Source organism: Anarrhichthys ocellatus, unplaced genomic scaffold (assembly GCF_004355925.1).
Source record: "Anarrhichthys ocellatus isolate YVR2014 unplaced genomic scaffold, GSC_Weel_1.0 scaffold24, whole genome shotgun sequence".
NCBI lineage: Eukaryota > Metazoa > Chordata > Actinopteri > Perciformes > Anarhichadidae > Anarrhichthys > Anarrhichthys ocellatus.
This window is the reverse complement of record NW_022280054.1, coordinates 3465595-3478963: the sequence shown is the minus strand read 5'-3', so window position 1 is coordinate 3478963 and position 13369 is coordinate 3465595. Positions and strand designations below refer to the sequence as shown.

At 41.5% G+C, this 13369-nt stretch overlaps 1 protein-coding gene across 1 annotated transcript in view; it reads left to right on the top strand.

Moving 5' to 3' along the window:
* LOC116390779 (lissencephaly-1 homolog) overlaps positions 1-13369 on the top strand; it is a 28720-nt gene that overhangs the window by 643 nt on the left and 14708 nt on the right. The window contains exon 2 of the mRNA XM_031860819.1: positions 5411-5717. Within this exon, the coding sequence (XP_031716679.1) occupies positions 5686-5717 (32 nt within the window). The 5' untranslated portion in view covers positions 5411-5685. The remainder of the gene's footprint in view (positions 1-5410; positions 5718-13369) is intronic.

Genomic DNA, 13369 nt, shown 5'->3' with positions numbered 1-13369 from the left:
GCTGACGATAACATAGTTAACATTAGCTGACGATAACATAGTTAACGATAACATGGTTAACTTTCGATAACATAGTTAACGTTTACTTTAGCTAACATTAGTTAACGATAACAGGGCATAGTTAACGTCAAGCTACCGTAAGTGACCACAGTGAGGAGACATGTCGTAAATTACAGCTGCAGCTGGCTTCCATGCCAAGTTAGTAATAATTAGCATAGTTAGTAGTGCAGCCTGTTGAAAACCTCGACAACCAACAACACGGCGTCACTGTTGTTAGCAGGCTCTATTTCCTAACTATACTACTAGATTAATTTACCGTTTTAAATTATTTCACCATGTGGATATTTTGTTGTTGCAGCTTCACATCACTGCTGTGCCCAATGTTAGCATTTGGCGAGGGCGTGAAGTGATATTTGATGTATAATTGTTGATATTTAAAAAACAACAACATTGTAATTGAACGTCAGACAGCCCTGCTGCATATTTTGTGACATGACATGCTACCGAGTGTACTTGCTGTCATACTGGTGGATACTCGCTGGTATGCTCAGCTGAAGATCCCATCAGCTCTGCGACTTAGTCTGCTTCATGTGGTTTGTTGGCACCGTGTTGGAAAATCTGGGTGGAGCACATCTCAGGCGATGAGTTTGTATGTATTGCATCTACCCAGCACTCAAGTGTTTGCACGTTTTCTCACGCGTTCTGTGGCCGTATAGTTGAGTGATCGGGACAGGATTTGTTGGACCGAGTGCTTACACCGGGATGAATGCGAATCATCGCAGCGGTGACTCACGCGGTTGTACACTGAATCCGACAAGCAAATCCTCCTCGAAATTGTGGACAACCTTGTCGTGATATCGGATGTAAAGCATTGGTTTAAGTAAGAATCGTTGGCTGGTTTATTTTTCCCAGTCACGCCTGAATATACTGCGTTGCAGCTGATTAACTCGAATTATGGGATATTGCTGTGTTTTTTTTTTTTTTTTTTTTCCATTCTTGAAAACTGTGTTTAGCTTCTTGAATATACTGTCTGCTTACCTCTCATGTTAGAGCGTCTGTGTTTTAATCTGACTGTTTTTGAACTGAATCAAATGCACCCATCTTAAAGATGAATGTGATCCCTTACTTCATCTTGTAGTTATTCTGACACCTAGTATCTTAACAGCTGTTTTTTTTTTTTTTGTATATGCGAGTATGCTAATATTGCATACAACTATCCCTTAAACAAATTAGTATTTAAGTTGATTTTACTGGATTTCACTGATGCACGCTTTATTCTTAAAATCACTGAGGAATATTTTGCCACCTGTTTTGAGTGAAATGGAGTGACTCTTGGTTTCCTTTCTGTTTAGGATAGTTTCCTCGTTTGTTTCAATGTTGTCAACCTATAATCTAATAACCCCGTATTTAACCCTGCTATTTTGTGTCTTTTTCTAAATGAAAATGTGATGCAATATGAGTACAAAATATAATTAAGATGAATAATATTTCACTTGTCAGAAAAGCCAGATTTACAGATTAACCATGCTGTTGAAATGGCTCAAAGTTCAAACTACAGTGCACAGGAATTGTATAGGACTTGAGCTGCTAGACCCTTTTCTTCATCTGACTACTTGGAAACGAGCTAATATGAGAACAGCAGCTCTTTCTTTAGAAATACAGACATGCTTAATTTCTGGTACAGTTTACTTGAAAGCGTTCTTGGTCAGTCCCTAGTTTTATCAAAGGTTGATTTGAATAAGTGCATCCCGGCAGCCAGTCTTTATTCAGTGCTGCCTGCAATGAACACAACACCAATTGTAGAAGCTTCGGCCATTGCAAGAGTTGCTCTGCTGGCACTTGTTGCCAGCTCAACAACTGAAGAGTAAAGCAAAGGGCAGCTACAGATTGTGTAGATTGTTTCTTTATAAAGCCGTTGGGGTAGTCGGTGTCAGTAGTAAGAATTGTCTGAGAAGAGCAGATGTACAGTTTTGCAGAGGTGGCCTCCTCTTCATATTGTGTCAACAATGAGTTTGAGAGTCTGTATATCTTTGATTGTGGCGGGCTGAAGGACACATGGATTCCCATATGACCCTCCTTCCATGAGCTGACCGGAGGTTGACCTACCAGAGACAGGTTGTCCACCAGCGAGCTGAGTGACAATTACTGACCTGTTTCCAGCAGCAACTGCCCGTCAACCTACAATTGACCGCTTGGATTGTGAAGAAACGTCTGACAATGTTGGCATGAAACTGACATGACTGTCAACATCTAGTTGCTGTTGAATATATTTTTAGCAACCAGTTATAGTGGTTGGCAAAGTAGCCTTGAGGGTTGAAAGGTTTGACGTGAGCATGCTTCATACTTGCCAATTTGGCAACAGTAACTGACTCGACACATACCTCCAGTCTAAATTTGGAGCTATAATAATTTAAACCTGCAACGTCTTGGCATGAAGTAAATATCCTGGAGAACTTGCACAAGCATCTTATGGCTGTCAAATGGAACTTTGCTTGTACTGTACAGTTGACTCAAACATATACATGAAGGAGGCTAACTAGTCTTTTTTTGGGTTGTTCCCACTAGTGTATGCCGGTTGGCTCTGGTATGGGATTGAGTTGTTGTTCCTGTGAGCCTCCTGCCTGCTCAGACTCTTATGTGGGGATTCTGATCTACCGATCAGGCCTCTCACATCAGGTAACACAACTGATAGGCCACTAGCTGTATAGTTTAGTAAGGCTAGCCGATTGTTACCAACCCACATAACTGATACGGGCAACCTGCGGGTTGCAACGGCTGCAGATTGAAAGCTGAGCCAGATGTTCACTCGGTTTGTGATAAAGCTCTTTGGATAATTTGTGTCTGAGTACTTTTACCAAGAACAACCATTCACAGAAACTGGCGATGATTAACAGAACATTCAGCCTTTCAGTGCCGTTGGGTAGAGGTTGAAAGGTGATATGGTAACATTCCCGGGACACAGGTGATATGAAGGTGGAGTCATTCACAGAAAATGAAAGCAGCCCAGATTCCAGCTGTTTGAGATGCTTTGCTTTTTAGAGAAAATGATGACATAATGACACCAGTAGAAAACTGTCATCTACATTCCTCAGGGGCGTGTTCCTTTGTTCAGACATGGAAGTGTTGATTATCAAAACATTGCACACGTACTTTGTCTGTCATACTTGGCAGGTGAAATGATGCAATATTGTACTGCTGACTATGTTACAGTTTGACTAGATTACTAATGTGTTCTACTTCAGTATTGTTACATGCATTAACTGTAAATTGAGTTGTTGTTTTTTTTTTTTTTTTTTTTTTTTGAGTGTTTGTCTCAGTAGTTAACTGCTTTTCTGTGACATCCTCTTTGGAAAAATATGCTGACACATTACTCTGATGTATTCCAACATGGTTTTCCTTGGTTTGATTTGAGTTTTCAATGAAATCTTATGTTTGGTGGTCCACATTTTTTAGAAATGTAAGTCCAATTCATGTGCTTAAACATAGAACCGACTGTGCGTAGACAGTGATGCAGTGGGTGTGGTTCATTACAGTTCAGACCTGCCACTTGGTTATTGCATTCTTAAACTGACAGACCGGGGGTGTTTTCCATTATTCATTAAAATGGCATTTTAAAAACAGATAAGCTGTTAGGACTCAACAGGAAATTAAACAAAATCTCTCAAAGCAGTCAGCACCATTAGAGAGTAAGGGGCCCTTTATTGTACAGTTCCTGCCGCTACACAAAGACAGGAGAATCAATGGGAGGAAGACCATCACCGTTATTAACCGTCGGTGGGCACATTTATAGATGCACCACGGCTGTGGCCCATTCCAACAAGACACAACTATATTTTGTGCTGAACCAATTAGCCTGATTATGTGATTGTGCAAACATTTTGCTCAATACTGAAGCCACAAATGAGATTTGCAGAGAGGGGAGTCTAATGCAGTAATGGATGCTCACAGCGATGACAGCTGCCAGCAGCACAGAGGGAAGTATCAATATATAGTAGATGACCTCATTTCACACAGCACAGCAGTTTTACAGGTTGATGTTGAAGGCACATGCCTTTTAATGGATGTTTTGTTTCGGGAATCTTTAGTCATTTTTAGCTTCAGTGCTGTCGACTTAATTGTGTTGTACTGACCCAAAAACATCCTCCCTGCCGTAATCCACACATAGTCAGAGTTAAGCAGATGTTTGGACTGCTGTCACCTATCAGGTGTGGTGACTTCAGGGTCCATAGGTTAGTTGTTAGCTATGTTAGATTTCTTATAAATTAATCTGATTAGACTTGGTTGATCAGCAGGCATCGTGTTTTGAATATGCAAAACCCAAAGCTGCTGTGGTACTTATCAGCAAACAAAAGGAGGTATTTTCCCTTGTGGTAACGTCACTCCTGCATCATCAGCTGAAATGAAAAATGTGTGGATTTTCCTGAATTGCAGCTTCCTGGGGTGTTTCCAATCCTCATGCTTACTCCAGACACATCAATGTTTCATTCGCTGCTCCTTTCACATGCAGCACATCTCACGCCTAACACACATTGTCTCCTGTACATGTGTCTGGCTCTCTGTGCCTGGATGTAGTTTTGTCAGTTAGTTGCAGGTCTCTAGAAGGAGGTGAATTGGCTTTGTTTGTACCTTGTTTACTGGTTTGGCAGAGATTTAGTCAGACTGGTCCCAGTAGACTAAGAGGCTTATTGTTGCTCACAGTTAATATTCTAGTGGGTACCTGCTTTGGTAAAGTGCTTTTCAAGACCACGATGCAGTGGGGAAAAAAAGGGATTTCATCACATTGTTAGCTGCATTGAAATGTGGGCTAAAGCTTTGCAGTCCCAGGAACAGCTGATTTTACAGCAAACGCTGACGTGTGAAATTACTCCCCATGAAAGTTATCACAACATTCTCCTAATGAGACCATAGGTTCTGGGTATTGTACGAGCACAGCCGTTACTCGCGCCTGCTCGGCTGTGCCCCTTTTTTTTTTTTTTTTCTTTTTTTTTTTTTTCTCGTTGGCAACCTGGGAGTAGAAGTATGTTGCTCGGGGAATGTGGGTCAGATCTTGTGTTATCACTGAGACAAGAATGTGCTGCAAGAGCTCTAAGATCAGACTGGTGACATGACAGACAGATTATGAAGGTAGATAGGAGTGGAGCTGAAGAGCAAATGAAGGAGTGGTTTATCGGAAAGGAGGTGTTTGATCGATGGGCTTTGTTTTGGGAGTTGCATTGTCTTTCTGGTTATAAATAACGGCGTACATATTTTGTGCTTCCCTTATTTTTTCCATTGTTGACAGATTCTTCAGTATTTTTGATGCAGACATTGCAGTACTCCTCTGGCCTATAAACATTGTCATCTCCACCCACTCTTCATGTTATCCGTCATGCATACCTAATGCTGACTTTCCCCTCTCTCTCCTCTCCAGATGCAGTGTAGACTTGGCTGCTGACTGGTCTACAGGCTCTTCTCTGGTCCCTGGAGTCAGCCAGTTGGGGGGGGGCAGATTCCTGCGTTCCCCTTCTCTCAATCGTTGTCTGGACAAAACCAACTGCCCGCCATTGGAGTACGCAACTCATCCTCGACCGTGTTGCTTGGACCAGCACAGCTCATCTCCTGACTTGAGGAGAGCGCAGCAGCTGCACTAGATTTATCTTCTACCAACCGACCCTTCCTAAGCCCCGCCCACTCTGCCTCGTCAACATGGTGCTGTCACAACGGCAACGAGATGAACTGTAAGTCGGCAACACACCTTTCATCACATGTGGCTGAGTTGTGAAGATGTCAGATTCAAAATTGAGGATTAATACATTGCGGTTACAATGTTGTGTACGTGTTGCATCATGGGATGAGACATGTTTAAATTCACCATACTAGATTCACTTTCACAGCTGTCCAGTACAACCACATTCTTCTGTTACTGTGCAACTTTGAAGGGAAGCACAAAACTTCCCCTGCCAGACATGAACTGGGTTTATTGCAGGTTGTGGTTGGCACCCTAAAGCGTGAGATTACCTGAGCAACCCAAGAATAACATTTTCTGTTACAGCCATGCTTTATCAGAATGCGAATGGCACCTCAACACGTTTGAAACATTACATCTCTTTTCTTATTCTTGCAAGAAAGAGTTCAATGAACGATTCTATTTTTGTATACCTAACATTCCTGTTTTAATTGTGATTTTCATTGCTTCCCAGCATATATGTGTATTGATTACTACAATCAGTTTAGATGGGGACATTTTTGTTATTTCTTTCTCCTTGGTACTCAAGAAGAATCAATGACTGGTTTAAGGTTCCTGAGTTCCCCTGAGATTTTGCAGCACAAATGTATTGATCCTCCACCTCCACTATCTTCTGCTAAAAATGTTACGTTTTCACAATTTGCCCATGTGACCTTTAGGTTAAGCTTAGTGCCGCTTTTTTGCCCTAAAATATATGTAGAGGGAAAAAAAACGTGTTGTACCGAGCTTCATGCACTTTCGCTGTGTTCACTGCTCAGAGTGATTTCACAGGAAAACCACACGAGGAAGATGGGTGAAGAATCACTGCTCTTCCGAAAAATTGTCTGGCATAGGCACTGAAGTGGCATACAGACAAAGAGATATCTGCACATGGGCTGTGTGGTGTAGAGTGAGACAGACTGTGATAATGAGGGACTTGTAATATGGCTGTGCTGAGTCTGCGGGCTTTGTAATTAACCCCTGAGGCGGGGGATAAAAAGTTAAGGTAACTCATTGTGAGATACAAGGTCATGAGAAGGAGATGATATGATCTCGTTGAGCTTTAGTCCTTAATAAAACCTTCCACTCAAGAGGTTTGTCAAGAGGTTTATGTTTTTGCCTCTGACTTAAACCAAGAAACAAATGCTGTTTATTTTGAATGAGATTCACATGACAAGGTTCTTAACATTCCTCACTCTGTTTCTGTGTTTTTAGATTAGCGCTGTAGGAGGGGTCTGTTGGTATGGTGAGAGCTATTGGAATGCTAATCTTTCATGCTATTTGCTATTCAGAGGAAGCTGCCAGGGACTCCATTGCCCCTCTTTTCTCCTCTGTTGCACAAGTCTCTGGCCCCCATATAGCTTACAGGAAACGAGTGTGAGACCATCACACCACTTGAGTCGCATTCAAGCATCTGTTGCATTCTTCCCGTTGGAGATGTTGCTTGGCTCTGTTGGTGCTCATTGAGTTTGTCGGCTCTAAAGTGCCCCTAAGATCTTATTTCCTAAATGGCAGCCTCATTTAGGGGAAGCCAGCTTGAAAACCCAGCGGCCCATTTTTGAATCAGGCGACACAGCAGAGTGGGTAATGGGAACAGTGACCGGTGCACTGTCTGCTATTCACGCTAAATGTTTTATTGGGCCCTCTCCTTTTCTTTTTCACAACCCTTTTTAACATCATGCAGCAAACAAACAGATTTAGTTCCCATTGCATTCAGGCGATCTCCCTCCAGGCCAGTGCTTCAGTACAGTCTGAGAAACAATCTTTGTCCATATTACCATGCGTGAAAAATGCATTTCACATGAGCTTTTACATACACTGGTCATGCTGTACACTGAAATTGTTGCAAAGCGCTTAAATATTAGCTTCCCCTTTGCGCATGTAGGCAGTAGTAGCATAATAAGACGCAGAATTTATCAGCACAATAGCTGTTAGCGTAGGCAACAAGGTCAGCGATGCTTGTAGTTCGTTTGCCATGTTGAAATTAACCAAATGTAACTCATGGATCAGAGTGACGGATTGGATCAACACAAAAGAGAAAAAAGGAGCAACGCTACCTTTTTTAGAGATCCCTGATCCCACCGATACTAATTGCGATCATTGATGATCCATATTGTTGTTTGTCCTTTTACTTTACTTATAGTATACAATTCAAATGATAAGGAAATAAAAGATTGCGTTTTTATTGACTAAAACAGATCTTATCATTAGAAGCTTTAATGATTATTAAAGCTTGTGTAAACGGGTCATAATTCAGCTCTAATATCTATTATATATATTATATTATATTGCTGTAAATATATCTCTATCTATCTATAAGTTTCTCACCAAAACTACATTTTACGAGATTACATTTGAACACATCAGTAGTGTCGACGCTAGGCGTAAGCGTAGCCGTTTAGCCTATGTGTGCCTTCAGAACAAATGTTTTTGGCATTGAATTTCTTTTTTTTTAGGAGAAGTCAAACAGATAATAAGAAGAGGCAGTTTATCCTTGTTTTTGTCTTTCCATTGACCTGCTCTTTGACATCGACCAAAAACGACAGCATAACAGTTATATTAGCGGTTTGGAACAACATATTCTAAAAAGATAGATAATAATTTGTCCCCTAGATGTGTGCTGTTTTGTCAGCACTGCAGTCAGATGCTGTGATTGCGTAGCAACATCACAACAACTCTATTTTTATGAACATAGCCAATGAAAAGCACATTTGTGTTTCTTACCAGGGTCAGGAGACTCGTCCCCGCTGGCGTTTAGTAAAAACAGACTCGGAACACAAACTATCTGCTCCTCCGAAGGACCTGGAGGCACCAATGTGCAGATGGGTCTTTGCCTTTAAACACACTCTTTGCTTAACAAAGAAACTCCCCTCAGCCATCTCCATGTCTTGGGTTCATGTGATTTATTTTATATTTATTCCAGTATCCTCTTGCTGTGAATGTGGTGACACGACGGATTAAATGCCAGGATTTTGGCTATTCAGAAGACATAAAGGTGACTTAAACCATGAAAGATTGTAGTGTAGAACAGCACAGTCGAAGCTATGGCATGAGGAGGTTATTCTGGCAAAGCACATCTGTTTTATTCACTGGTATTTAGAGCTGCTCAATATTTAATAATAATAAATAATATTGGGCCTGTAGCAACATCCTTCACATAATTCAGCGTGTTCTGAGTCATGTGACATAACAAGCTGCTGTTATTCACAAATAAATAATATAGACACTTCCACGCATAGCTTGTTGCTTCTGTCCTCCTCGCTTTCTTCAGTGATTCCATGACTTTAGCTTTGGTTTGGTTGTAGCGTAAGAGTATTGCTGTGTCCGTAAAACGTTGAGATGAATGTTGCAACATGGTGCCAAAGCTCTGATTCTCAATGACTGAGTAGGGCTGGAAATCCGTGGCAAAAAAAAAAAATCTACTTTGTGATTCTCTTTGCCCTCTCAGAGTTGGGCGGAAGAAGAAGCAAAGTACTTCCATACGTTGGCTTTTAAGCCAGAGGGTGCCGGTCGGATCGTATCAGTATTCGGCTGCTCAAGCTCAGCCGCCCTCACTAAAGCTCTGCTAGTATTTAGTTTAGAACGTAAACAAGACGCACGTGTATGACGTCTGTTACGTTCAGGGGCAGCGGTGATTGCCATGTCTTTTTTTTGTGTCAGTGACCAGATTTGTAGATAAAAGGCCAAAGCTTAAACCTTTTTTCATTAATTGCACCGATTTGCGAATATTCCCTTGTTGGGTTCAGAGATGCAGTATTTATATGGTTGTCATATAGCTGTAGTAGTACTCTGGTATTTGAGTTTAACCGGTGCCTCCTGTGTGGATGGCACACAGACATTATTTGCAGGAACACACCGACGCTCAGCCTCACCTTTTCAGTTCCCGACAATAGGCAGTCCTCGTTTGCAGCTCTGCCCGCAATAGCATTAATACAACTAGAGATGCTAAAAAGGATTCCTTCCTCAGTAGATATGTTCATCATTGACCTTTCAACATGTGTGATGGGAAGCCTGGTCTCTCTGTGCTCTGCCTGTTCTTGTTATCCTCTATTTATCCGAGCTTGAAGTACACACACCGTCATGGGATTTAAGAAAGTACACTTAACTCGTCAAAGCTTTGGCTTCAGTTCGGCCAACAAAGCCCCGTCAGCACCATGTGACAGAAAATGTGTGCATGTTACGCCCATTAGAGAAAATATGTGATTTCTTGGTGTATTTTGATGTGTAGCCCATGCACGCACACACACACACACACCTTCTCCATAGTGAAGAATAGTCATTAAAGATACTTTACTCTTCTTTGGAGTGTAAGACTTTCCACTTTGAAGTCTTCTTCTGGCTTAAGGGTTGATCCTCACTGCTCCTAACCTATATGAAAGAAGACCGCTTTCTTTCCCGATTCACATTAAAATTAACAGCATTGTGATAATCGCCCCTTTTAAGAAGCTTTGAGATGATTTGAAATTTGGGAACCAAGTAAAGGGCAGAAATGATATCTTTTAAAACGTCATGTTTGATTCATTGCCTGGTTAGTGTAGGTAGTGATTACCTTGAGGAGACGTGCTTCATGTCTCAGTCACCAACGCCTGGCGCTCCGCCTCATCAGTCAACAAGAGAAATAGATCGGTTACAGTTTTCATGGAGACCCAACAGTAACTTGGCAATCCTGTGATTTGATTTTTGTGGAATGCTTCCATCAGCTGTTCAGTACTCGGCTGTTAAGACTAAGAATAAGCGTAACCTTTTTAGCTCTACACCGTCCTGCTTCTTCTCCTAAAACACGCCCTCTGCTTTGCTAGAAATGTCTCTTATTACTTTTACACATCGAACCTTTTAGCAGAAGTCGTGGTTTATCTTTGTTTACCGATGATGTCACCTGACCCTCTTGGACATGTGAGATGATGCAGGATGCACCTGACGTTGGGTACCTGGTGTTTGTCTCGTTCTAGACTTCCCATCAACTCTAAACAAACGCATGCCTTCAGTAAATAGAGCTGTTCATACCAGTTCTACAAAAGATTCCCAGATTCTTCAGGTCTTGAAAGACTGTCTTAGTGATATCAGTTGTTGGATAGCCCATTTTCTTCAACTCAATAACTCAAAATCAGAAATCATATTATTTAGTCTCTTAAACCCTATCGGTCCCATTGAAAGTGGGAAAGAAATGTTGACCTTATGAACCAGCTCGATGCCTCACTGTTGAGTTTTCTGTTTTATTGCTGCTTTGTCTGTCAAAGCACTTTGTAAACTCAGTTTTTAAAGGTGCTATATAAATATAGTCATTATTATTATTATTATTATTATTATTATTGAAGAGAACTGAAGGAATCACATGGGTGTGTTGCATCTGTGCACTCATGTACCTAACCTGGAAATCAAGAAGATATCTGCATAAAGCTGCACATTTTGCTCAGTTTTAGTCCTGAAAGGAAGTCCTACGCTTTGCCAAGTTTCCAGTCTTTACAAGAAGATGAAGGTAAAAGAAATGTGGAATAAGTTGTTTAATCTTCACATTGCCTGTGTCCTTGCTGCTTGAATACTTAGACCAGTGCTGTTGTTGTCTCTGCTGTCATTTCCTGCTGTTTGCACAGTGGCAATCATCTTAAAGAACAACTACTGGCACAACCTTTTGTAAGCTTTATGAAGCACAATCATCACACGGTGGTACAGTTTCAAACAGTGCCTGTTTAAGGGTGTGAGCAATGGGCTCATGGGGACACAAACTGTGAGGTTTGATATGTGCCGTGAAAAATCCATAGGACGGTGAATTGTATATGTGCAGAGGGACCTTTCAGTTAGTAGACTTGAACTTCCTCCTATTAAACATTTATCAGCAGTTTTAAAAGATTGAACAGGTTCAACATCGTCTGGTCTAGAAATACTCGTGCCTCGTAGACGGATGTATGGCACAGGGCATTTAGAGTCTGTAGCTGATGAGAGCGCTGTATGCTCATGTGGAGGGTTGTGTTTCTTCAACATTTAGGCAGAGTCGGTGGGTAGCTCAATGTGTCTGTAATTAAACGTATCGTAAGTGGTGCTTTGTTAAGAGAGGACTCGTAGTGTCTTTGTTGGGTGACTTATGTCCAGGCTCTATAGAATCAGTAGCTATTGGTCTTTTAAGATTGTGAAGTGTTAAGGTGCCAATGACCAGCCACCACCAGGTACAGCTTAATCTGTTCTGAACTAATTGAGATGCTCTGTATGTATATTATGCGGTACACTTTAAAACAGCTTAACGGTTGAAATGGTTCAGTTACTAAAACTGCTCACAATAACATACACGTACACACACTGTAGTGAATTGAAGTAAAGTGTGGCTGCTCTGTTGGTAAGTGTTGCTCATCTTTTAAAATGATCAATGAGCATGTTTTGGGAGGAAGTGATGTCACTGGCAGACATGCTGGGTGGTTGACTCACTTCTCTCTGTTCAGAAGGATGAGGTCATCTCTTCCCATCTGTCACAGACTGCTTCCCTCTCACTCCATTAAGGGTTTACAGTACATGAGAGAGCAGTTCTGATCGCAACATTGATGTAATATAAATTACTTTCATAAAGACATTGCTGTTGTAGGTTTTTGGACAGTTGGTGAGTGATGAGTATTGTTTTCAGCCCTTTGATCTTATTGAAGTTTACAGCTACAATGTGGGCTTTTCAGTCTCTTCTATTGTTCTTTCCCCCTCTTCTGTGTCCTCTCTGTCCATGTGCTGGCCTCCTCTTCACGATCTCCTCATCACGTCATCTAGCTGTGGCTAGTAACCATGGAAACCAGCCCCTTTTCTCTCCATCCCGTGGACATTGATACACATATTTAGATATTTTTAGTCTCAGTCTTTGGGAACTGGATATATTGAAAACTGCATGATTTTTGCCCACCATTTTGTTCCCTTTCTTTGCTGTTTTGTGCATATTATGTGGTGTTCTTGCACCATGCAAACACTCTTTAAATATTTTGAATATGATTACCAACTCGTCCCCTATACTCGTCATCCACCATGTGTTTTGCATACTCACTGACATCTGTGGGGCAACCTGTGTCTTATAGTTTTAGGAGACTAAAGGAGAATATCTGCCACTTTGCTTGTATCCTCAATAGCGCTACATGTACAGTAACTGATCAAAGCCCTGCAAAGGATGAGATTCCTGCATAGAAGGAATTGACTTATGTAGAGCCCTTGAAAGCCTTTACATTCTTTAAATATTTTTAGTCGTGTCAGGGCAGAGTTGGGTACATCTAGGTTGTTTTCTGAATACCCCATCCTCTGAATTGGCCTGTAAATGGCTGGTGTGACATCTTATTGTTGGGTTTGTTGGAAGCACTCTTGCTTCATAAACGACGACAAACCTCGGGGTCAGTGCCTTAAACCTGTGCCAGTGCCTTAAGTGTTTACAGTTCATGAAAGTTTGTTGCATCTTAGTTGCTTAAATGTGTCTCGGGTGTACTTGGCTCCACCCTCTCTTGTCACTTCTAGTTGAAAAAAGAAAACAAGATGGTGACTTCTACAATACCAACATTTCAAATCGGCAGTCCTCTTCTTATATACAGTCTGTGGTTGACACATCCACACCACATCAAAGCCTCCTTTGTGCCTCACCTGCAGCTTCCTTTGCCTGCTTCTACACTTTCTCAGACCTGCTAGCTCCCAGCACCCCCCCCCCCCCACCCC